Source organism: Equus przewalskii, chromosome 4 (assembly GCF_037783145.1).
Source record: "Equus przewalskii isolate Varuska chromosome 4, EquPr2, whole genome shotgun sequence".
NCBI lineage: Eukaryota > Metazoa > Chordata > Mammalia > Perissodactyla > Equidae > Equus > Equus przewalskii.
Window position 1 is genome coordinate 56,231,920 of NC_091834.1, and position 25,774 is coordinate 56,257,693.

The window sequence follows — 25,774 nt, forward strand, 5'->3', positions numbered from 1 at the left end:
TGTATTAGAATCCCTCAGACCTAGTTGCGAACTCATTTCTTTCTCTATACTTTCCCTTTTGGTATTTTTACCAAATTCATTAGCTTATGTACCATTGTTATACTGATAATTCTTAATTTATGTACAGTATAGATAGATAACCCAGACCTCAGGGCTCTGACTTGCATAGCCAATCACCTGTTTCTTTACATCTCCACTGGGATGTCTCACAGACGTCTTAAACTGAACATGTACAAAGTAGAACATTTTTTTCCCCAAAAAGAATCAGGTTCTCCCCACCCCACAACTCTGCATCTTATACAACCACCCATTTACTGGAAACCCAAGAGCTATCTTTGATTCATTCATTTCCTCACTCCTCACAGCCAACCCCTCAGCTAACCCTGATGATTTTATCACCAAAATAGATTTGCAGTCTAGCGTCTTTTCCATCACCGCTGCCACCAGCATGATCCAGAGATGTCTTTCCACTGTATCTAGGTCCTCCGTGACCTAGCCCACACTCATCTCAACTTACTACCTCCTGCACCAACTCTCCGTCCATCCTGGTCTTCTTTCAGTATCTTAAACACCTCAGGGTCATTTCCCTCCTGAATTCTGCATTGCTGTTTCCTTTGCCTGGAATCCTCTTTCTCCCACTGTAGTTCTCAGTTTAAATGTCGTTTACCTAGTGTCTTTGTAATCACTCTCTCTAAAGTTAGATCTCTTAAACTTCTTTGTTCCTGATTGGTTTCTTTTATAGTACATGTTACAACCTGCAAGTTTGTGTGTTTATTTGCCCTTTATCTGTCTCCTCCACTAGAGGGTAGGAACCCACTCTGTCTTTTTTTTTTGAAGAAGAAGAAGAAGATTAGCCCTGAGCTAACTACTGCCAGTCCTCCTTTTTTGCTGAGGAAGCTTGGCCCTGAGCTAACATCCGTGCCCATCTTCCTCTACTTTATATATGGGACACCTACCACAGCATGGCGTGCCAAGAGGTGCCATGTCTGCACCTGGGATCCGAACCGGCGAACCCCGGGCCGCTGAAGCAGAACGTGTGAACTTAATCGCTGCGCCACCGGGCCGGCCCCTCACTCTGTCTTATTCATTGTTATATCCACAGATTATTAAACATAGTAGACACTTTAATAGGAATTCAATAAATGTTTGAAAAACATGTAGAAGTATTGTGAAAATTTCAAAACACTTGGAATTTAATGAAAAGCTTTATTTGCTCATGCAGAACCCATTTCTTATTTATTCCCTCACATCCTTCCAAAACAACTAGAAATATTTTATGAAATATAAACAATGCTAGCTAAATAAAGTGTGTATGTGTATTGGTAGGAGTGGGGAGCATGTAGGGTTAGTCTTCAAAATATATTTCTAAGATTCTCTTTCTTGGAGATGGACAGCAAATTTGGCATTGAGCTTAATACCCAATGAAAATTAGGTCCCATGATTTACAGAGCCCATAAGATAAAAATCTTTTGAAAAGGATGGTATAGCTGGGCTGGAAACCAGTCACCTGCAATAATTCTTTTATTATCTTAGATTTCACCTTAAGATTATTGTCAGCAGTCTTTTGATTAGGAATATTATCCTAATACCAACGAAAGCGAAGATACAGAATGCTCATAAATGCAAACAAGAACACAGCTGGAAAGACTAGGATGTCAACAGATGATATAACCCTCCATACAGATTAGGTTTTTGAGGATTAATATCAAAAGCACAATAAATAAATATCCAGTCTGCTTATTTCTTATGTTCACTTTGAGTTGGGGTTTGAGTAAGTAAATATCCATTGTGATAGAAATACTTCATTTTAAAACTCTGTGACAGGACTCGGACTTGAAGAAAACAGTGGACGAAAGTGCACGGATTCAGAGAGCATACAACCACTATTTTGATTTGATCATCGTAAACGACAACCTAGACAAGGCCTTTGAGAAACTACAAACTGCCACAGAGAAACTGCGAACGGAGCCACAGTGGGTTCCCATCAGCTGGGTTTACTGATGATTCGATAAGGTTCACAATTCAAATAAAACTTTTAAAAAGTGACTGCAACAAATAAACCTTCTACTAAGAAAATACGTGCACAGACAGAAGATATTTGCCGAACCCAGGCATTTTTATTGTGTAGATTGAAATACCAGTACACTATTCTGAATTTTTATATAAAGTGTGGTTGGGAAGGTGTACTAAAATATAATTTATCTTAATTTTTCTAACTTTTTATGAACAATCTTTCTATTCATATCACATAAAGAAATGCGTTGAAGCATTTTGTATATGTTTTGATTTAGTACCCTTGCCTTTTTCATCAAAGGAATTTTCAAATCACTCACTCTAACATTGGTCTCACATTTTCACTGTGATAATGAATACTTGAAATCGTTTTGTAAAGCTGTCGTTCAGTTCAGTATTTCACTAGTGAAGGGTCAGCTACTCTTATTAGGAGGAAATAGTAGATATTGGCCTTCTTTCCCGATATGGTTCGTTACAGAAGCAGAACTTGAATGTCAGTGCTATAGCCAATCTACTACCATCCCAATCTCACATCAGAGTCTGCTCAGTGCTGCATGGTCTGTTATTTCAGAGATGTGTGGCTATCATTCTAATTTATACAGATAGATTGGTGGTTTCCCTTTGTTTCTATCTTTAGTGGGAAAAGGAAGAGCAATACTTTGCACTCTCGTTCGCCATAGTGACAGCTGATGCTGAGTGAACGTGCACAGCAGGCAGGGCCACGCAGGCTGCGAGAGTGCCTTATCCTGTACGACGGCACAGCAGAATGACACTCAAAGTCGACTTATTTTCACCTGTGAAAGTTTAAGTGACAAAAATGAACCTACTGTTTTTTACATTTTTCTATTAGGATATGGTCAGCAAATATATCATGCCTCTGCAGATTTCTGCAACACTTAAAAAAATGCTTCTAAGTTTGCAATTGGGGGTTTTGTGAACAATCAGTGTGCTTTTTGAAGTGTGATGTGATCATGAGGGTGTATGTTTGAATTGTTGTGTTGAGAACCAAATCCGGTGAACGATTTAAGAAATTGGGAAATAATTGTCAGCTGTTTTATCTATATATAATATATACATTATATAATATGTACAGTGTATGTATTATATAATATATATTAAATAATGTTTTATATTTTTTTTACATTTCTGTTAGGAAGTGCACTTTTTATTTAATGATTAGGAAACCAGTTCTCCTCCTTTAGATGTATTAACATGTACAAATTTCCAAAATTCATCTCAGTTGATACCTTCCTTTAGGATTCGTGGATGGTATAAGTTCTTCCTAAAACGTATTCAGAGATGCAGCTCTGAATTAACTAAATTAGCCATATTTTGCTGCTAGCTTTTCACATAAACAGTATTCACACTTAAAGGGTTAGGTGCTTAACTATCGTCGTCATTCTTGTCTGGTGGTGGGCAGCAGACACTTGGCTGCTGCATTTGTTTTCCCCTCACCGATGCTGTCTCTTGGAAGCCAGCCTGGAGGACTTGGAGGGAGGAGGAAATACGTGGCCATAAGCAGCACGCACACAGTGTCTTAAGTCTTTTGCTCAGTGAAACAAAACACCCGAGTTGCTGAATTGTTAAGATTGGAAATCTATAGGTATTTTTTTTATTACAGAATTTCATATCCAGAACACAAATTCATGTTCTTTGTAGGAAATTGGTGGCAAAATAGATCATACTCTCTTAATAACTTTGGTAACTTTTAAACCCCATATATTTCCATGAAATTCTTGGCTTCTCAAAGCAATGTGAATCAAAGCACAGTGTCAAGGTGATGTCTTGTGACTCAGTGTTTCAACACACTGTAAATTTTAAGAGCAATCTTATTTCCACAGTCTCAGAAGTGTGCTGTCCCCACAGTGTGCCTTCATGCTGCTGCGTGGAGCCTCTGTGACCGGCTTTAGGATCATTACAGCAGCACAAGATGTACTTCACCCATCAGGACACAAGAGAGGCGATTTTTACATCATACATATTTTCAGCCTTATGTGGTATAAATGCATATTATTTAGAAAATAGTTACACTTAAAGGAATTATTTCTATTATAAATGGTATTCATGACTAAGTACTTAATACACACTAAATCCCTCCTAATATAAAATGAAACAATGCACTTTAGTTCATTTCAGTCTAGATGCCAGAACTGAAGAGAATAAATTCAGAAAAGTTCATTGCATCTCAATACAGTAGTCATTGAACTTGAAACTCAAGTCCCATCTGAGTCTGCAGGAACCAGCAGAGCTCTGCTGGGGCAAGCCCAGGATTCTCCCAAGGCAATGAGAGTGTGGTTGTGATGAAGGAAGTGCGAGCTTCCCTTGTGGGAAAGGTCTAAGACAATTAGCTTTACCAAAGAGGAAATGGTTGACAGTGATGTTGAGTAATTGGTAATAGTTAAAATACAAATGCACGTGCGTATGCTTTTGGGGGACGCGATGTGCCAATACATTAAAGCATCTGAGGGTTCTTGTGGACAGGTGAGTATCCACATCCAGCATTCAGGGCATGACTGTTTAGATAACAGCTAAATATTATGTATGTGTTTTTCGTTTTCAAATGTACAAATACCCATAGAGTTGTTGTCCTGCATAAGTCACTTAACTGTAACTAGTGAAATGTATGTGATGCACTACAAGTAGAATCTCACTCTTATTACGGCCAGGCCTTGGTTATGTGGTCTCAACTCCTGTCTGATATTTGGATAGTATCAAATATCCAATACATCAGGACTTTGTTTACTTTTGCCAACTCTAACCATACAATTGCTGAACATAGCCTTCAAAAATAGAAATCGTACCATAAACCCAGTATGACTACAGCAATAGTAGCCTGAACCCTAGAATCTAGTGAACTTAGTTATAATAGCTTATAAGGACAAGTTTTCTTTAAAAGAGCAAATTGGTATTAATAGAAATTTAGAAAATAATGCAAATTAGTTAGCAATAAAGTACAATAGTATAGCATTATAGATTATGGCCAGATACTAACTGCTTTGCCCATAATATCCCAATGACAATAAAAGATGATCTTTGCTTTAAAAGTTCATTAAATTAGTATTTATTTTTACGTATAACAGCAGGTGCCATGATCCAGTGATTGGGGTTGATTTTCAAGATGGATAGCCATAGAGTTAAGGTACAATTACTCAGAGTTGGTAAACATTGAACATAAAAGTTTTGAAAATTGGTTAAAATAGTGATCTATTTAACATTGTACTTTTACGACTTCTGGAAATCACAGGCTAGAGAGCCAATAATTTTGTAGTAATGAATCTTTATACTAAATATGGAAAAAACAATCCTGAAGTTTTATGTATATAGATAGTAGGTCCCATTTTTTAAATGTTTGAGTCATCATATATAATATATATATACAGCTATGTGTATAATATGTAAAATTCTTCCAAAATACATAAATAATAAAACTGCATATGTTCTCCCATGTAATTATAACTAGTGTTCTTAAATTTTTCATTATTCCCAAATTCTTAGACATTCTGAAACTTTTTTCACATTGTTTTAAAAGGCTCTTGTTTTGCCTTGAGGCAGATACTAATCTCCTTTCTAAAAAATATGTGAGGAATTAAGCTCCGAAAATTATCATTATAACTTAATTTCCTTAAGGAAAAAGCACAGAGCCCTAGGTGGAAGCCCCTTTGAATGAATTTATGATCTGGTTCAGGCTCACAGATTATGGTACCTGCCCTCCTCTTGCTTCAATGGATTTGCTGTGAGAATTCGTAGAATAACATCTATAATGTATTTTGAGAAATTCGGTATTTTAAATAATAGGATTATTGTATATAGTACACGTGAATATTCACAAACTTTGAAGAATACAATTCACTAATGGTTCAGCATCATATCTGTTTTTATGTAAGTATACATTGTATATTTGAGGAAGATAATTATATAATTTTTTAAGGTAAGATTATTTTTAAAATGCATTTTTGTTAGGTTCAAGTTTTATTCATATTTAAATATTTCCCACAATTTATCATGTTACTTTCTGTGTTCCTGGAATGATTTAGTGCACAGACTCAAAAATGAGTCCTTAATATACTAAAAAGTGAAGGAATGATGATACCTTGTTGCTAAGGTAAGAATTTAAAAGCATGATTTGTACCAATTCTGCAATGCACTGCACAACTTTCTTTAAAATAGTCTCTTTTGATAAAAATAGAGATGGTGTATTTCTACTGGCTGATCCTAATTCTGACTCCTGACCGTGTGATCTTTGATAAAATTTATATCTCCCTTTACTTTTAATATTCAACTTGTTTAAATAAGGCTAACTTAATATTTTTCTTCACCTTAAATTACAAGAAGTAATTGTAACTCTGATGTGGCAAATGCTAAATTGGAAAATCCTTATTAGGCTACTTTGTTAGTTATATGTATCTGCTTCTATTGAGGTTGCTTATCTCTTAGTTCTTTTAAAGTGTGCCTCTTTCGGAAGTAACATAGTGAATGGTGCACACCATTCAGGGATCCTGCCTCCAATTTTAAAACAGCTCCGAGGCCGTAGTTCCAGCCTGGAAGAGGGTCTCTTCTGCTCTCTTGGTGGCCCTGGTCAAGAGGACCATTTTAGTTTAGAATCCCATTCTAAGTCCAAACCCTTAGCAAATCCTTGCCGCCAGCCAGACCACTCACAAACAAAATTTAAGCAATCCAGTACTCTCTCACATCCGAAGACCCTCTCCTCTTTTGCCCCTACAGGCTGCCTTACCTGATTCTTAGGGCTGAAATTTATCACCACAGCCCTGTTTAACCCACAGTACTAAGTGTAAAAGGCATCCGTCTGCTCATAGGGAGAAACATTCAGTTAGGTCCACTTAGTGGACCTCAAATCTGACAAGAATGCACCTAGTTTCTTTTTCTGAGTGCTTCGCAGCCATTGACTGATAATGCAGTGCCATCATAAATGTCGCCTGCACACACCAAAGTCAGTCAGAAGCCACAGTTGGTTCTTTTTTTCCCTACTAGCTTTTACTGTTTTCTAATCTCCAGCACAAACTGAAGGAACACGTGTACGGTTAACGCAAATGCCGCTTGTAACTTGGGAGATTAAGTGACTCGGTGCTTGTAAACCTGTCTTGAGTCCCACTGAACAGGCAGTGTCAGTACCACAAAGTAGAAGCCGAAAGGTCTTATTTGAAAAATTAGAAAGAGACGTTTTTATCACACTTTGGCAACAGCAAGCCAAGGGTAGAAACATTAAATATGACAGGTCGTGCTTGAACTTTGGCTTTCCTCATATCAGTCAAGGAGGTTTGGGAGCTTGGAGGAAGAGGAGAAAAGAGCATAGCACTAAAAACTCCTCAGTCATAAATTACCTACATTAAACCAGAAGTCGTTACCAATGGTTTTCATCTTATTAAATAGGAGAGGCGGGCAGTAGTATAAATAACATTGCTTTGAAGACATGAACCTTGTTCTGGTCAACATGGTCCAAATGAGAAATGCCTTAGTCTTTTCAGGTAGAACCAGATTTGAGGAATAGCTCATCTCCATCTGTAATTGAAATACAATATAAACATTTCTTTTGGCCATGTGTCCTCTTTTAAAAAAGGAGTGACTCCTGTTTCTTCGGTGACGATTTTTAAGGAAGTGGTAGAAGGACTCGCTGTAGAAGAAGGAGCGTCAGGGTTCCTCACCAAGTGTAATTTCCTGCCAGTTACGTCGGGCTCTGTCACAGCCCATGATGAGTGTTGGATGTGAAAACCTTGCTTTGGGGGATTTTTTCCCATTTCATTTTGGTATATCTTTATTTTGAACACAAATGCATGCTCTTTTTAACCTCTAGTCTTTGAAGTAATTGTAGGAGAGATTTTTGTGTTTTTTTGATGGAGGGCAAAATGCTTGTTAGCACCTAAAAATCCAAGCTGAACAAGCTACTAAAGTAAGTTTCTGATGAAAAAGTTTGAAAGTAAAAATTAATTGCTGCTGCTTTCCAAGTAATTGTATTGCTAGTTCCTGTGTAAAAGAAACATTACTGCTGTCCTTGTATAAATGAAACTTTCCTGCAGTACGATCATGATTGATTTTTCAGAAACGGTCCCTATAAATTTTTCTTTTCACGTATTTCCATGTGCTGTCCAAAATAAAAACTGAAATGTTCAATCTGTGGGATTGCATACTCATGGTAAAATATTTTTGTATATATAAATAAATAAATATTTAATATTGGAAAAATGTAGTGTTTCATTTCTAGGTAGAAATAAGGTTTAGAGATAATAAAATACAGGGGATATCAGATTAGCTTTGGTAATTTGTTTTAAATGCTAATAATCTTCATAAAAACCTTCATGTTCTTTAGTTTTTCCCAGCAAAGTAATGCATTTTTCACCTGCCTCTCTTCTTTAACACGGAAACCCTAACTATTGTTTCCTTGACCCCAGCCCAAGCAATTCGGTGGCTTTCAAAGACAACATACTCAAGGAAAGAATTTCAGAGACAGGGAAGATTAAAACAGAGGATCAAGAAAAGGCCTCTGTGACCAGTTAGATGGCATGTGATGCTAGGACCATTTCCCAGCTAGCCAAGAAAGAGAAACCCTGGTGGGAAAGACAACGCCTGCTGGCGCACGCAGCTCAGCCCTGAGGCCTGTAGGGAGGAGGGGGTGGACCCGCCAGGCCAAGCAGAGATGGAGGCATGACTGGATGAGTGCAGGAAGACTTTCCAGAAAAAGTACTTTGCAACTCTTTTCCAAGCTAGTTTCTGGGATTCCATACCTCGTACTTCAGAAATTGCTAGTCTGGTGTATTTCTGATGTCTCCAAAAGAATTAGGTGTTATACAGTACCTTCTTCCATCTTACACTACCTGTCAGTTCTCTGTCACTGCAGTAGCAAATTACCACAAATTTAGCAGCTTAAAACACAAACTTAGTTCTGTAGGTCTGAAATCCAACACTGGTCTCACCAGGCTAAAACCAAGATGGCTCCCAGGGCCTGCCCTGGCTCTAATCTGAAGGTCTAGAGGGGAATCGCTCCCAGGCTCTTGCAGGTTGGCAGACCTCAGGTCCATGCAGTTGGAGAAGTGAAGTCCCCACTTCTTGCTGTCAGAGGGACTGCCCTCTTGTCCTTGAACTGACCTCTGTCCTAAGCCAGCAACAGCAGAGAATCCATCTCATGCCTCCTCTTTCCCGCATTTTCTTTGGCCAGGTCTCTCTCTCACTGACTCTGCCTTCTTTCTTTTAAGGGCCCACCCAGAGAATCCAGGCCAAGCTGTCTATCGCAAGGTCCATAGCCTTAACACCTGTAAAGTCCCCTTTTGCCGTGTAAGGTAACATGTTCTTAGGTTCCAGGGATTCTTAGGTCAGGGACACCTTTCAGGGGCCATTATCGGGCCATGCTACACTAGCTAATATCAGTTTTTCTTCCTGCATCCATTGATGAAAGCGAAATGGTCGTGGAAACATCAGGGTCAAGGTGGGTGTCCTGTTCTATTCCAGGAAATGTTAGTTTATTTACTATCTGTTTTCTAGGTGACCCTTGGCTACTAGAACTAATTATTCCAAATCTATTTTAAAAAGTATGGTTCTTGATCTCAAGCAGTAAATAAAGGAACATTTAAAATTACCAATATGTAATAAAGAGGATAGCAGTTGGAAGAACCTTTTGGAGGCCCAAAGTGACCCTCACTGAAGCACACCCAGCACTTCTTCAGCCACCACACCTGAGTGGGGTCTCTTAAGAAGCCCGGCAGTAATGAGGGGCTGGGAACACCTGGAGCACATAGCTCTGTCCTTTTCAATAGCTATTTTTTACAACAAAACCCAACAGGCTAACTGGCCGGTCTCAGGGCAGTTGTGGAAACAGCCAAAGGCCTTGGTTGCCTGGTCCCTGTAACCCAAACTTTCAGCACTTGATGGAATGGCACCTTTTCTTTCTGTCTCAAGTCTATCTTTAGTTTTTGGTATTTTGTTTTAATTTTAGAGGATAAAATATATACAAAACTCTACCAGGAATAAAAGGGTTACCAGCCACCCCTCCGCCTCTTGTCCCCAATTTGTAACTCCTCTCCCCAAAGGAGCCACTATGGGTTTCCTGTGAACTCTTCAAGCTTCCCATGCACTGTGATACACGGATATCTATTTTTTACACAAGTAGATTCATATGACACATTCTCTCTGCAGTTTGCTCTTTATACTTATTTCAGAAAAACAGAGAAAAAGACATGTATAGTGCTGCCATTTTAGCACGACTATTTTCACTTTTGCATATTCCTGTCCAGCTTGTGTATAAGGTGCTTATTTTGTTTTTTGTTTGTTTGTTTGTTTTCTTTTGAGGAAGATTAGCCCTCAGCTAACTACTGCCAGTCCTCCTCTTTTTGCTGAGGAAGCCTGGCTCTGAGCTAACATCCGTGCTCATCTTCCTCTAGTTTATACGTGGGACGCCTACCACAGCATGGCTGCCAAGCAGTGCCATGTCCGCACCCGGGATCCGAACCAGCGAACCCCGGGCTGCCGAGAAGCGGAACGTGCGAACTTAACCGCTGCGCCACCGGGCCGGCCCCAAGGTGCTTATTTTTTATGTTGTTGCCCCCACAGTGTACAGCTCTGTATCCTTTTTTTCTCGTGTGTCATAAGTATTTGCGTAAGATTACTCTCACTTTTAATAGAGATGATGAAAGGATTATTTACTTCATTTCTTCCTTGTTAACGTTCATTAAAATCTGAAGGGTAGAAAGGGAGTAAGTAGATGATGTTGAGGTAAAAACATGTGCTAAGTGACATGTTTCTCCATCAACGGCTCCTGCTCGTCCCTGCTGCCTCCCTGCTCCCGAAGGAAGACAAACTCTAGCAGGAAGATCAGCTGCTTTTTGCTAAGGGTACGCGGAAGGGGCCGCAGGTCCCTGGTGGATATCAGCAATGGAATCAGGGGCACTCGGGAGACAGTCTGGGCCATTTTAGTAGAAGGATGTCCAAACAGAATAAAAAGCAAAATAGACACAGTTCAGAGTTGCCCGTGTTACAATAGGTAGTCTTTTACAAATTAAACATCCAGAATGCATGAGAAATCAGCACACTGTTCTAGACAGAGAATTACTATGTTCATCAAAGCATGGCAAAGTCAAATAAAATGAGTATAGCTAGACCCCTAAGGAAGGAAGATGATTTTAGTATAATTTTGTTTAGTAGAAGAATATATGTATTCCAGGGGCACTTAAAGGTCATTTTTCAATCACTACAGCCTCTTCTAGAAAGAGAAATTGCCTTCCCACAGCATTCACAATTTAAAACGAATTTTTGGATCAAAGTGTCAGACTCATCTGTTTTTGTATAACAGAAAGTGGGAAATATAAAAAAGTGATAGATGGACCCATTTTTCTGCAGAAAAAAAGGGCTTTAGAATTCTCAGCCCTCCTCCAGCTTTCCAGGTGCTGGAGTCCAACTGGGGCACTGAGTCACCAGCACAGGAGGGTCCTTGGGAGAAAAAGACTGTTTGCAGAGGACCCAGTGGCTAAACTCGAGGTGATTCATAGTGAAAAAAAGTCACCACTTCTTAAACTGGTTTGCAAATTCATTTCCTTGATCAACTTTTAACATGGATCTGACCTAAGCCACAAAGGAGTATCTTAACGATACTGAAAAATACTCAGCCTTGGCCGATAACGTGTAAGTCACAATACGACATTATTAATGCTCTCTGCCTAAAGCACAGAGTCCCTTCAGGCTTATGTAAAGAATGAGCGGGAGAACGCTAGGGTCTTTCAGGGGGGTGACGGCTTTCACGGACGACTGCACTCTCTCCAGGTTAATGTCGGCCGAGGCAAACAGACGCTGCGCAACCCCAAACCTTTCTGTATCTTTCAGAGGAGCCAAGGCTGGGTCTTCGAGATCACATACTCCATCATGAGACATAGCATGCAGCTGCAATGACACATTTCAACAAATTCACTTAAAATGTTACACAAAATCCACATGGTTAGATAGTAATGCACTTCTAGCTAATTATGAAAAAAAATTAAGTTGTTTTAAATTCCCCCAATGGAGCAGGAAAACCCTTAAGATGTAACAAGACATACTTGACCTAGGTCCAGACCTCAGGCCTGATTTTTCCAAACTGCCCGGAGTCCTCTGTCTGAACCCCCCTCTCTGAACCCTACCTTCTACTACATCCACCAACTCCAGCAGATTAGAAATGTCAGAATGTAACTTTCTCATTCACACAGTAAGGTGGTCTGATTTTTTATTTTAATGAAGGTATTAGAATTTCTTACATCTTTGGGCGAACTTCTCAAAGGGGGTCGGGTCGGTCCAGTGGTTTAGTTAGTCCTGCTTCCTGCCTCAGGAAACTTCGTCCTTGCTATCTCTTCAGCCTGGCGTCCTCTCCCGCCAGGGTTTCCTACACACCTTTCCTTCTCATCTCTCAGTTGTCAGTGGAAATGCCACATCAAAAGGGCCTGTCCTAATCCCCTCTCTGTCGAGCCCCTCCCTCCCCCGTAGCCAGCCACTATTACATTTTGACAGTGTCTTCATATGCTTACTCCGGCTGAAATGATCTTCTTGATGTTCACTCTGCAGTCTGTTTACTAAAACCTAAGCTGCTCAGGAGGGCAGGAACCAGGTCTGCCACGGTCACCTTGTCCTGCCTGGAACACAGACCCTCCGTGTGTGGAAAGGAAGTTCTTCAGCGAGGTCGCTTCAGACGCTGCTCTAATTGCAACTGCTCAGAACATTGGAAACTTGGCTTTTAGGGTCTTGATCAGTGCCTGTGACACTTACTGTTTTTTAATCTTTAGTAATTACAAATTGGCCAGTAGATTTGATTTTTAAACAGGCCTTCAGAAATGGATCAGATTGATAATGTAGAGAGTAAAATTTAAAAAATGAAATAAGCTTATAAAGCATGTGTGAATTCTAACTGAATCTGAAGGGAATCCAAAAGAATTCCAGAAATGTTCTGAGCAATGGTAACCTTACTGAAAGTAATCCGCAGCTTGCCCCATGGCTGAAGGGCAGCCCTCACTGACAGCTCACACAGTGTAACCGCAGGCGTAATGTCACCATTTGGCCCAGACTGTGAACCACGGGTTATGCTGTGGAGAGTGGATGAGGCTGCTCTTCAAGCACAAACACCGCATCCCAGCCACTTAAGAATGAGTTCCACTGGCGCAGGCTGAAGACTGCCAACAGCACCGCAGCACTGCGGGCTGTGTCCTGGGTGTGGAGAAGCGCTCAGCAGCATCCAGCCTCTGCTGAACAGCTGCCAGCCCCAAGTACCCAGAGGCACTTCTAGGTATAAAAGAGATTACAGTCACCCAAGGGGTGGGGAGAGGGGGTGCAAATTAACATTCTCTACGGATGATTCCAACTCACCTTCTTAGAGTTTGGTAAATGTGTTAGTATATCTGACGTTATTCTCCAAAAAGCCCTTCAGAAAGCCTCTCAAAAGTTACTCTGACCACCAGACAAGACACGACAGGAACGCAGGTAGATCTTTGTAGCCTGTTCTAAGGAAGTGTCTGTAAGAAACACATGCTACCCAAATCCCTTCAGGAGGCAGGAGCCTCACTGACTGAAGAAGAGTCGTTGCAATATCTAGGGAAGATGACGCGAAGACACCCAGAAAGTTCTTTAAGGAGAAATTATTTCTTTGTCTATGTGGAACAGCCCCCAAAGGCAAATAAATGACTCTATGGGGGGGTAGTTTTGTGCCAAAGTAGAATACAAGCCATTCTGGACCTTCAAGTGTGTTCTAATGGCTACTCTTAGAACACCAACAGAGCGAAAGGTGGAAACAACACAAAGATCAAATCCTCGAGCTGATCTGCAGGGAAGAAGACAACTCAGCTGAGTTTGTGGAGAGGGTGTCAGCTAACGTAGTCTTGGCAGTATTTTTTTATATACTTCCGGAATGCAGTTGACGACTTTGTAACAACGTGGTAAGGGCTAGCTTGGGAAATGCTAAGGACACAGTGGCTGCAAAAGGGAGCTGGGCTCTGAAAGCAGAGCTACTATGTGCTCATCACCGCAGACAATTAGATAATGATACGTCTTGTTTCTATAACCAAACTCTTCCAGCAGCTTTCCCCTCAGCTGGCCTCGGGACACACATGCTGGCACGTTCTCAAGTAGTACAGTTGTTGTTGTCAAAGTACAAGAACACAGCATTCCTCTGGGTGGGCAGAGTCTGCTTCGGTGGGGCATGACATCTAAGCTGCTCCTTGGAAGGATGCCTTGCTGCAGTCTTCCGAGGCCTTTGCTGTGCACAGAAGTACCAAAGGACTAACCGTTGGACATGCCCAGAGTGGTGTGTAACAAATGTCAGGGTCCCTATCTGGGCAGTCTACCCCAATATCTGCTTCCGAGATCTGGGAGCAGAGCTCTGAGCTTTGGTCCTTCGGGGCTACACAGCATGCTGCCCTTGGCCCTTAGTAACCAGACCTTAAAATAATCCAGCCAGGTAGGCTCTGCTACTCTGCCCCAGGCTGAGCAACACCCACAGAAGCCAAATTAGAGGAGCTGCCTCATTAGAGCGGTTTCTGGGCAGCCTATTGATGACGCCTTCTAGTAATGACCCAATTTGTAATTTAAAAAGAAAAGTTTAACCTGGACTCTCAGAGGGCTAAACTCATCATTACCTAACTCTGGCTCTCACCATGACATTTCCCGAGGGCATGAAGAATGAAAGGTCTCTCCGAGACACAGCAGTCCTGCTGAATGCCTCCCTGGTCAGTTAGATGCAGAGCTGAACCCAACTGGTCCAGCCACAGAGCTGCCACCGCAAATAACACGTGCTAGGCCCCTTCCCTGCAACGCGGCACCAAACCTGGGCCAAAGTTCTCTCCAAACAATGGGAGATCCTGAGAGTGAGAGTCTGAAGACAAAGCTGGAGCCCCAGTCCTGCTAGCAAGTTCTCAAACAAACCCTCTCCCTCGGGGCCTCCGTCTTCCTGGGGCGTGTGGTGTGGGGGAGAGTGTAAAAAAGTGGAGTTCATAGTAATACCTCTTTAACCTACTTTGAAGGGCTTTTGAGGATGAGAAAGCCTAGGGGTGTTTCATCAGCTATTAGGTGTCCATCTCCTCATTTGCCCATTCCTGCCCATCCCCAGGTCCCATCTGGGAGGTTCCTTACCAAGTGGCACAGCGCAGGAATAATCTGGAGCTTACAGCAAGTGCCCAGGAGAGCTGCTGCATTATCTGGCATTTCTGCAAGAGACAAAAATCAGTCACTGTCAAAGAAAAAACAAGCATCCATGGGAACAGAGCATCCATGGGCACAGAGCCCGCCCCTGGATTGTACCTAATTCATACTTTGGTGCTCTCCCATCAGCCAGCAGAGGATACACTCGGCAACTGTCGAATGAATGAACGAGGGATGCTGAACAGGCAGCAAAGGCCTTTTAGAAAATAGATGTTGCAACCAGGGAACCAGCTCTGTGTTCAGCAGAGGATATTCCTTCACATTCAATCTGCTGACCAGGAAGCACTGTACGGACTCAGGGAAAAGCGAATCAGCAGGGACAAGCAGAAAGAACCCGGGACTTGGTGACAAGAGCTATGTTCGAGCCCCACTACATACTTGGGGCATGACCTTGGGGACACCTCTCTGGGCATGTTTCTTCATTTGACCGACCAGAGATTATTTTTTTTGCATGTATCAGAGGACTGAGTAAACTATAAAGGGTTCTATCCAGGTCACAAGTCATTTTGAGGAGAAAAATGTGATGTGGACTGATCGAGGGGTGGCACAACAGACCTCTGACTCAGGACTGTGTAGGGCTCCCTGGCCCACCGCTAACTTGACACAAGGCCACCAATGGGAAGAGGAGTTGGTGCAGAGCTGTGTGAGGCTGGGGGTCCTTGCAGAGGGCCCTGCCCAAGCCCCAGGAGAAGGAAATCCAGGTCAGTGTTATTCGAAATGGATTTTAAATACCTCCCAGGCTAAAAGAGGTGCAATTCCTAAAAGGCCCCAATGCCTCAGGATACAACCTTTGAGCTGAAAAGGCAAAAGAGAAAACAGTCACCTCTCGGACCACTTAGGAACTCACTCTCTCTCCTGCATTCATCAGCAGCCTTATTTATAAATGGTGGTGTGTCGCTGAGGCTGTGACCCAGCAAAGCACAATGAAATGTGGTCCGTTCCCAAGAGAAGGAGGCTGGGAGGAGGCTGGGGCAGCGCTGGGGGATGATCCTGCCAGAGAACCCCCTACAATTCCATGTAAATCTTGTGTGCATTTGCCTACAGAGAGGTCCACAGTTTTCAACAAATTCTCAAGCAGGCCCTTATGGCAAATCAGGAAGATGAAAACAGTGAGTATATGTGGCCTAGTGGAAAGATCATGGTGTTGGAAGGTCAGGGACAAAGTCACCCGGGACATGAAGGAGTCCTGGCTGAGCCACTGTCAAGTCATCTCACCTGTTCCTGCTTCCATCCCCTCACTTTTCAGGGGGCTCCTGAGTCCCAGGTCCTCCTCCTCCTCATCATCATCCCTTATTCTTGGAAATACTTTAGTTCCACGTTCCTCAGATGGTCATGCACTATTTTGAGCGTGCTGCTAGGGACACAGGGATGAAAGTACCGCATCTGCTTACCAACTAATTTTACTACTTGACTCTAATTTCCCAAAGGGTGAGGATGATTTTTCTCCTCCTCAGTACCTAGCAGTGCCTAAATCATAGAAGAGGCTTGTTCACTGTTTCTTAAATTGAAATGATTTACTTTGATTGTTCTTCTGTATTCTGACTCTGTTTACAAATGAGACCCGGAGAGTTCATGCTTAAGGTCACAAAGTGGTGGAAGAAGTATTCCAGGAGCCAGGCCAGATTCTGAGACTGAAGGGCTTTACACAAGTTAAGCACAAGGAGGCCAGTTCAAGATGGCGACGTGGGAAGGTTCTGAATCCACCTCCTCCCATGGATGCACCAAATCTACAGCTGCATATGGAACAATTTCCTTTGAAACAAACCAAAAACTACCTGAGCAACTCCTACGCAGCGGGCCAACAAGAAAAAACACATCAAAGCAGGCAGGAAAGGCTGAGACACAATCTCACCATAAACCCCACCCTCGGCACAGTGACCCCAAGGGACTCAAGAGAGGGAACTCAAACCCAGAGCTTCTCCCTGTGGAGCAAAGGGTTGGAACCCCACATCAGGCACCCCAACTTTTAAGACCTGCACTGGAGAGATGAGCCCCCAAACATCTAGCTTTGAAACCCAATGAGGCTGGTGGACAGGAGCCCCACAGGCTGTAGCACATAGAGAACCGGCCCCTAAAGGGCTCCCCACAATTCACCCACCCCGGGGCCCAGTGCAGAGGCAGTCATTTGATAAGTGACTAGACTTCTTGCAAAAGAGGCGTATTTGCTGTCTTAAAGTCAGCCTGAGGGGAGGCATCTAATTTAACACACATCTAGGGGCCTGTTGGGTACTCTGGGGACAGAGGCCACTGAGCGCCATCTTGGCACCCCCACCCCCGGCTCCCTCCAGAGCCCCAGTACCTCCTGGAGGGGAGCTCTTACATGAGTCTGGTGCCCTGATTTTCACAGCTGCTGCCCCGGGAATACCCCTTAATCACTGGCTCCGGGGTTGGCAGGGCTTGTGTTCCTGGGTCCCTCAGGACTGTAAGAGTCAGAGAGAGGGTTCTCGGCCAGCCACCACCACCAGGACACTGTGCAGACAAAACACACCCCCAGTCTTTCTAAGAAAAAGGCCTATTTACTTGTCTTGGCACCTGAGTAGCAGGCTTCTGGTTTGGCACACATCTAAGGGCCTACAGTGGTGCTCTTACAGAACAGAGGCCGGTCCACACCATCTTTGCCCACTCCCTCTGCCTCTCTCGGCTCACTGGTGTCTCCCAGAAAGGAGGTTATCCCCTCATCTGGCACCCCGATTTTTGCATCTGCCCCCAGGGGACATTTCTAGATCACCTAGCTCTGGTGGCCAGCAGGGCATATGCTCATGGGTCCCACAGGACTGCAACCAATGGAGAAAGAGCTCTTAACTGGCTACCATCCCCAGGGGACAACAGACCCAGAAGCCCAGTCTCTCTGTGAAAGAGGCCTATTAGCTTATCTTCATAGCTGGGGTCTGAGGGGTAGGCTTCTAACCAAACACAGACCTAAGGGCTGACCAAATGCTTTCCAGAAACCTTAGAGGGCAGGCGCTATCCTTCCGTTCTCCCTCTGCCACACTCCAGAGTGCTAGTTTCTCCCAGAGGGGAGCTTCTACGCGGGTCTGGTCCCCAGGTTTTTGCAGCTGCCGCCCAGGGGATGCCTTGATCACCCGGCTCTGGTGGCAAGTAGGGTTTGCATTCCTGGGTCCCATGGTTGTGTAACAAATGGACAGACAGTTCTTGGCTGGCTACCACCCCCAGGCCACGGCACAGACACAGAATGAAACACATCCCCAGTCATCTGTGAAAGAAGCCTATTTGCTTGTCTTGGAGAATCAGCCTGAGGGGCAGGCTTCAAGTTTGGCACACATCTAAGGCCTACTGAAGTGCTCTCCAGGGACAGAGGCCAGTGGATGCCACCTTGGTGCTCTGCATCTGCCTCTCACCAGGTCACCAGTGTCTCCCAGAAAGGAGCTTGTACAATCATCGGACACCCCGATTTTTGTGACTGCCACCCATAGGACACTTCTAGGTCACCCAGCTGTGGTGGCCAGTGGGACTTATCCTTGCATTCCCAGAGGACTACATATATTGGCATACTGTAAAAGCTGCTTCCTGAGGCTCTGGCTTCCAATCAGCCTGAATCTAGGTACTGACTGAGATCTTCCTCTCTGGGACACTGACAGGTCTTGGCAAACCCTCAACTACTGGGAGCCGCTAAAAATTAAATAGGCTGCTTAGACAATCAAAAAGGTCTGAGACAACCACGAGCTAGGGCAGGGTTGAACAGTAAGGTTCATCTCCTACATGAGGCTGTTCCCTGAAGACTGGGAGAGGTGAGACCGGGAGCAACTGTTTATCTTATGAACAGAAACCAACACAGAGAGTCAAGGAAAATGAAGAAACAGAGCAATATGTTCCAAAAGAAAGAACAAGATGAAACCTCAGAAAAAGTCCTTAATGAAATGATATAAGTAATTTAACTGAGAAGAGTTCAAAATAACAGTCATAAAGATACTCACCAAGCTTGGGAAAAGAATGGATGAACACAGTGAGAACTTCAACAAACAGAGAGAAAATATAAGAAAGTACCAAATAGATGTCACAGAGCTGAAGAATACAATAACTGGACTGAAAATACACTAGAAAGCTTCAATAGAGGGGTAGACTAGATGAAGAAGAAGAAGAAAGGACCGGTGAACTTGAAGACAGGGCAGTGGAGCTCACCCATAAAGAGTGGCAAAAAGAAAACAGAATCAGGGCCAGGCCCATGGCCTGGTGGTTAAGTTCAGTGCACTCCACTTCAGTAGCTTGGGTTCAGTTCCTGTGCATGGACCTACACCACTTGTCGGCAGCCATGCTATGGCAGCGACCCACATACAAAACAGAGGAAGAGTGACACAGATGTTAGCTCAGGCCAAATCTTCCTCAGGAAAAAAAAGAATGAAAAAAAGTGAAGATACATTAAGTGACTATGGGACAACATCAAGCAGACCAACATTCACATTGTCAGAGTTCCAGAAGGAGCAGATATAGAGAAAAGGGCAGAAAACCTATTTGAAGAAATAATGGCTGAAAACTTCCCTAACTTGAGGAAGGGAAGAGACATCTAGATCCAGGAAGCCCAGAGAGTTCCAAATAAGAAGAACTCAAAGAGTCCCACACCAAGACATATTATAATTAAAATGCCAAAAGTTAAAGACAAGGAGAGAATCTTAAAAGCAGCAAGAGAAAAACAACTTGTTATGTACAAGGGAACCCCCATAAGACTATTAGCAGAAACTATGCAGGCCAGAAAGAAGTGGCACAATATATTCAAAGTGCTGGGGAAAAAAAAACTTCCAACTAAGAATACTCGACCTGGCAAAGTTGTCATTCAGAACTGAAGGCTGCTCAGTGTTGGCTGCTGACTGATCAAGGCCATGGTTGCTGAAGGTTGAGGTGGCCGTGTCAATTTCTTAAACTAAGACAAGAATGAAGTTTGCTGCATTGATTGACTCTTCCTTTCATGAACGATTTCTCTGTAGTATGAGACGCTGTTTGACAGCATTTTACTCACAGAACTTCTTTCAAAATTGTAGTCAATCCTCTCAAACCCTGTCACTGCTTTATCAACTAAGTTTACACGATCTAAATCCTTCATTGTCATTTCAACAATCTTCACAGCACTTCACCAGGAGTAATTTCCAACTCAAGAAACCACCTTCTTTGCTCATCCCTAAGAAGCAACTCCTCACCCATTAAAGTTTCACCATGAGATTGCAGCAACTCAGTCACATCTTCAAGTTCCACTTCTACTTCTCTTGCTACTTCCGCCACATCTGCAGTTACCTCCTCCACTTTAATCTTGAATTCCTCAAAGTCACCCTTGAGGGTTGTAATCAACTTCTTCTACACTCCTGTTAATGTTGGTATTTTGACCTCTTCCTATGAATCACAAATGTTCTGAATGGCATCTAGAATGGTGAATCTTTTCCAGAAGTTTTTCAATTGACTTTGCCCAGATCCATCAGAGGAATCACTAGCTACGGCAGCTATAGCCTTACGAAATGTATTTCTTAAATAATAAGACTTGAAAATTGCAAGGACTCCTTGATCCATGGGCTGCAGAATGGATGCTGTATTAGCGGGCATGAAAACAACATTCATCTCATTGTACGTCTCCATCAGAGCTCTTGGGTGACCAGGTGCACTGTCAACGATCAGTAATATTTGGAAAGGAATGTTTTTTTCTGAGTAGTAGTTCTCAACAGTTGGTTTAAAATATACAGTAAACCATGTTGTAAACAGATGTGCTGTCATCCAGGCTTTGTTGTTCCATTTACAGAGCACAGGCAGAGTAGATTTAGCATAATTCTTAAGGGCCTTAGGATTTTTGGAATGGGAAATGAGCATTGGATTCAACTTAAAGTTACCAGCTGCCTTAGCCCCTAGCAAGAGAGTCAGCCTGTCCTTTGAAGCTTTGAGGCCAGGCATTGATTTCTCCTCTCTAGCCGTGAAAGTCCTAGATGGCATCTTCTCCCAATAGAAGGCTGTTTCATCTACATTGAAAATCTGTGGTTTAGTGTAACCGCCTTTGTTAATTAGCTGAGCCAGATCTTCTGGAGAACTTGCTGCAGCTTCTCCATCAGCACTTGCTGCGTCACCTGGCACTTTTTTGTTATGGAGGCGGCTTCTTTCCTTAAATCTCATGAACCGACCTCTGCTAGCTTCAAACTTTCCTTCTGCAGCTTCCTCACCTCTCTCAGCCTTCGTAGAATTAAACAGAGTTAGGGCCTTGCTCTGGATTAGGCTTTGGTTTAAGGGAATGTTGCGGCTGGTTTGACCTTCTATCCAGACCACAAAACTTTCTCCATATCAGCAGTGAGGCTGTTTCACTTTCCTATCATTCATGTGTTCACTGGAGTAGTACTTTTTATTTTCCTTGAAGAATTTTTCCTTCACATTCACAACTTGGCTAACTGTTTGGCACAAGAGGCCCAGCTTTCAGCTTGTCTCGGTTTTCGACACACCATCCTCACTAAACTTAATCATTTCTAGTTTTTTATTTAAGCTGAGAGTCATGTGACTTTTCCTTTCACTTGAACACTTAGAGGCCATTGTCGGGTTATTAATTGGCCTCATTTCAATATTGTTGTGCCTCAGGGAATAGGGAATCCCAAAGAGAGGGAGAGAGACGGGGGGCTGGCTGGGTGGCGGGGCAGTCAGAACACACACAACATTTATCAGTTAAGTTTGCTGACTTAGATGGGCATAGTTCATGGTGCCCCAAAACAATTACGATAGTAACATCAGAGATCACTGATCACAGACCATCATAACAAATATAACAATAATGAAAAAGTTTCGAATATTGCGAGAATTATCAAAATGTGACACAGAGGCACAAAGTAAGCAAATGCTCTTGGAAAAATGGCATCCACAGACTTGCTTGATGCAGGGTTGCCACAAACCTTCAGTTCATTAAAAATGCAATATCTGTGAAGCGGAATAAAGCGAAGTGTACTAAAACAAGGTGCAGCTGTAGAGAAAACCCTCAGGACTCCACCAACAAACTGTTTGAACTAATAAATTCAGTAAAGTTGCAGGATACAGAGCCAATATACAAAGATCTCTCTTGCTTCTATACACTAATAGCGAACTATCAGAAAGAGAAATTAAGAAAACAATCCCACTTACAATTGCATCAAAAAGAATAAAACACCTAGGAATAAATTTAATCATGGAGGTGAAAGACCTGTACACTGAAAACTATTAAGACATTGATGAAAGAAATTGAAGAAGACACCAACAAATGGAAAGCTATCCTGTGCTCATGGACTGGAAGAATTAACATTGTTAAAACGTCCATACTACCAAAAGCAATCTACAGATTCCACATAATCCTTATCAAAATCCAACGGCATTTTTCACAGAAATAGAACAAACCTAAAATTTTTATGGAACCATAAAAGACCCTGAATAGGCAAGGCAATATTGAGAAAGAACAAATTTGGAGGCATCACACTCCCTAATTTCAAACTACATTACAAATCTACAGTAATTCAAACAGTATGGTATTGGCATAAAGACAGACACATAGATCAATAGAACAGAGCAGAGAGGCCATAAACCCATGCATCTGTTGTTAGTGCCAGCAAGTCAATTCTGACTCATAGAGACCCGTGTACAGCAGAGCAGAACCCTGCCCAGTATTCTGCACCATCCTCTCACCTATCAGACAATGCTCCACTGCTATTCATAGGGTTTACATGCCAATTTTTTACAAGTGGGTGGCCAGGTCCTTTTTCCTAGTCTGTATTAGTCTGGAAGCTCCACTGAAACCTGTCCACCATGGGTGACCCTGCTGGTATTTGAAATAGTAGTGGCATAGCTTTCAGCATCACAGCAACACACAGCCACCACAGTATGACAACCGACAGACAGGTGGTGTGGTTCCCTGACCAGGAAAATAAGGCAGCTTGCAGCGGTAAGAATGCCGAATCTTAACCACTAGATCACCAGCGCTGGCTAAACCACACATACATGGTCAATTCATTTACAACAAAGGAGCTAAGAATATACCATGGGGAAAAGACAGTCTCTTCAATAAAAAGTATTGGGAAAACTGGAGAGCCACATGCAAAAGAATGAAACTGGACCACTTTCTTAGACCAGACACAAAAATTAACTCAAAATGGATCAAAGATTTGAACATAAGACCTGAAACCATAAAATTTCTAGAAGAAAACATAGGCGGTAAGCTCCTTGACATCGGTCTTGGCAATGATTTTTTTGGATTTGACACCAAAAGTGAAGGCAACAAAAGCAAAAATACACAAGTGGGACTAGATCAAACTAAAAAACTTGTACGCAGCAAAGGACTCATCAACAAAATGAATGCCAACCTACTGAACGGGAAAAAAAATTGCAAATCATATATCTGACAAGAGGTTAACATCCAAAATATATAAAGAAATCATAGAACTCAATAGCAAAAAACCAGTAATCAATTAAAAATGGGCAGAGGATCTGAATAGACATTTTTCTAAAGAAGACATACAGATGGCTGGTGGGTACATGAAAAGGTGCTCATCACTAATCTTCAGCGAAATGCAAATCAAAACCACAATGAGATCACCTCACAGCCATCAGAATAGCTATCACTAAAGAGACAAGAAATAACAAGTGTTGGAGAGGATGTGGAGAAAAGGGAACCCTCGTACACTGCTGGTGGGAGTGTAAACTCGTGCAGCCACTAAGAAAAACAGTATGGAGACTCCTCAAAAAGTTAGAAATAGAATTACCATCTGATCCAGCAATTCCACTAAATCAAAAAGATATGTGCACCCCCTGTTCATTGGAGCTTACTTAAAACAGCTAAGATATGAAAACAACCAAAGTGTCCATTGATGGATGAAGGGATAAAGAAAATGTGCAATATATACAATGGAATATTATTCAGACATAAAAATAAAGAAAACTTGCCATTTGCGACAACATGGATGGTCCTTGGGGGCATTATGCTAAGCGAAATAAATCAGAGAAAGACAAATACTGTATGACTAACTTAGGTTATCTTAAAAAAAAAAAAAAAAGCTCATAGATATGGAGAACAGATTGCTGGTTGCCAGAAGCAGGGGGTAAGAGGTGGGAAAATGGGTGAAGGTCATCAAAAAGCACAAACTTCCAGTTGTAAAATAAATAAGTCATGGGGATGAAATGTACAACATGGTGACTACAGTTAACTATACTATATTGTATATTTGAAAATTGCTAAGAGAGTCAATCTTAAAAGTTCTCAACGCAAGAAAAAAATAAATTTGGTAACTATGTAAGGTGATGAATGTTAACTAGACATATTGTTATGATCATATTGCAATATATACAAATATCAAATCATTGTGTTGTACACCTAAAACTAATATAATTTTACATCATTTATATCCTCCCCCAAAAAGTTAAGCACTATAAAGCCAAAAACTGGAGTTATTCTTTAGAAAGCTGGAAATAGGACTCGAGATGAGGCCATTTTCTATTCTAGCACGTTCCCCAGATTCTAAGGAGAGAAGACTGTCGTTGTAGGAGGAAAACATCAACTCAGACGGGCCGAAGATTAACAGGAGCACTAACAGAAAAGTTTTATACTGATCTGACCTCCGCTGTGACTGACAGGTAAATGAGATCTCAGTTCAGAGATGCAAAAGGGCGTCGTTGGTTTAGAAATCCGCTGCAGATGTCTTCAGGAGCACTTAAAGATTTCACTATCCCCAGGCTTCCAAGCTCAGAAACAAGAAGTAAGTCTCACGGTATGTGTCAGTTCTAGGTGGCTGCCTGTGTGCAAGGTTGCAGAGAATCTGCAGCTGTGTCCAGGCTCAGGGAGAAGGGGACTGTGGTGCATTTGCAATGTTGGCCATGTGCTACCTATTTGACATCACTGCTCCAGCCTATTGATAGAAATGCTTCAGTAAGTAATATGGCATGTGCAGAAAAGGCCTCTTACAAGCTGGAGAACTCTGGCCTGTGGATTAGCCCCTGATAGAATGCCTGTATTTGAGGACTCTGTCTGATATACTGATGTTAACATCAGGGGAAAGGGCTCTAGCGGAGTTCCACAGTGCTCTGTCTTATGTCCTGTCCCAGTCAAAACTTTTATTCATGACCTGGAACAAGACATAGGGCATACATTCATCAGCATATAGAAGAGAGGCATTCTCTCTGATTAATCCTTTAAAAGGTGGAGATTCCTGGGCCTCCATTCTTGTGTGGTGCTGGGGAGGAACCCTGAATGCATCAGGAACTCAATGCCCTGACTCATATCTCCTTGGGGGAAGTTGTGGGGACTAGAAGACTGGGCTGGTTTGCCAGGTCTTGCCTTTCTGAGAAGGAACTGAGACCCCTGCTTCCTCACACAGGATAACCACCTTCTGGTACCAGACCCCGCAGCCTGGTGAGTTCTGGATGGGAGTGGGAGAGAAGGGGCAGGGCAGGTCCACTGCCGGACACTAACTGGGTGGCCGTGCCCTGGGGAGCGCCATTTCTGGACCAGTGTGGACGCTGTGGAGCTGCATCCGAGGCTCTCCGCAGCCTCCCTGCCCAATGGCCACCACGCTGCCCTGGGAGCAGGGCAATGAGTTTGCGAGTAGGAACAAGAGGATGAGGAGGAGGAAACCACTCAGCAGGGCCGGGACCGGCGTGAACCACAGCTGTGCCT

At 42.6% G+C, this 25,774-nt stretch overlaps 2 protein-coding genes across 18 annotated transcripts in view; one reads left to right on the top strand and one right to left on the bottom strand.

Annotated features, from left to right (window-relative positions):
* Positions 1 to 2,076, top strand: part of PALS2 (protein associated with LIN7 2, MAGUK p55 family member) — a 101,419-nt gene extending 99,343 nt beyond the window's left edge. For all 16 annotated transcript variants that reach the window (XM_070616015.1, XM_070616025.1, XM_070616026.1 and 13 more), the window contains one exon: positions 1,825 to 2,076. In XM_070616015.1, coding sequence (XP_070472116.1) covers positions 1,825 to 2,001 — 177 coding nt within the window. In that variant the 3' untranslated portion in view covers positions 2,002 to 2,076. The remainder of the gene's footprint in view (positions 1 to 1,824) is intronic.
* Positions 2,077 to 5,058: 2,982 nt separating this feature from the next.
* The window catches only part of GSDME (gasdermin E), a 63,512-nt gene continuing 42,796 nt past the window's right edge, over positions 5,059 to 25,774 (bottom strand). For both annotated transcript variants that reach the window (XM_070616032.1, XM_070616031.1), the window contains exons 9-10: positions 15,100 to 15,173; positions 5,059 to 11,892 (exon numbers count right to left, since the gene is read on the bottom strand). In XM_070616032.1, coding sequence (XP_070472133.1) covers positions 11,659 to 11,892; positions 15,100 to 15,173 — 308 coding nt within the window. In that variant the 3' untranslated portion in view covers positions 5,059 to 11,658. The remainder of the gene's footprint in view (positions 11,893 to 15,099; positions 15,174 to 25,774) is intronic.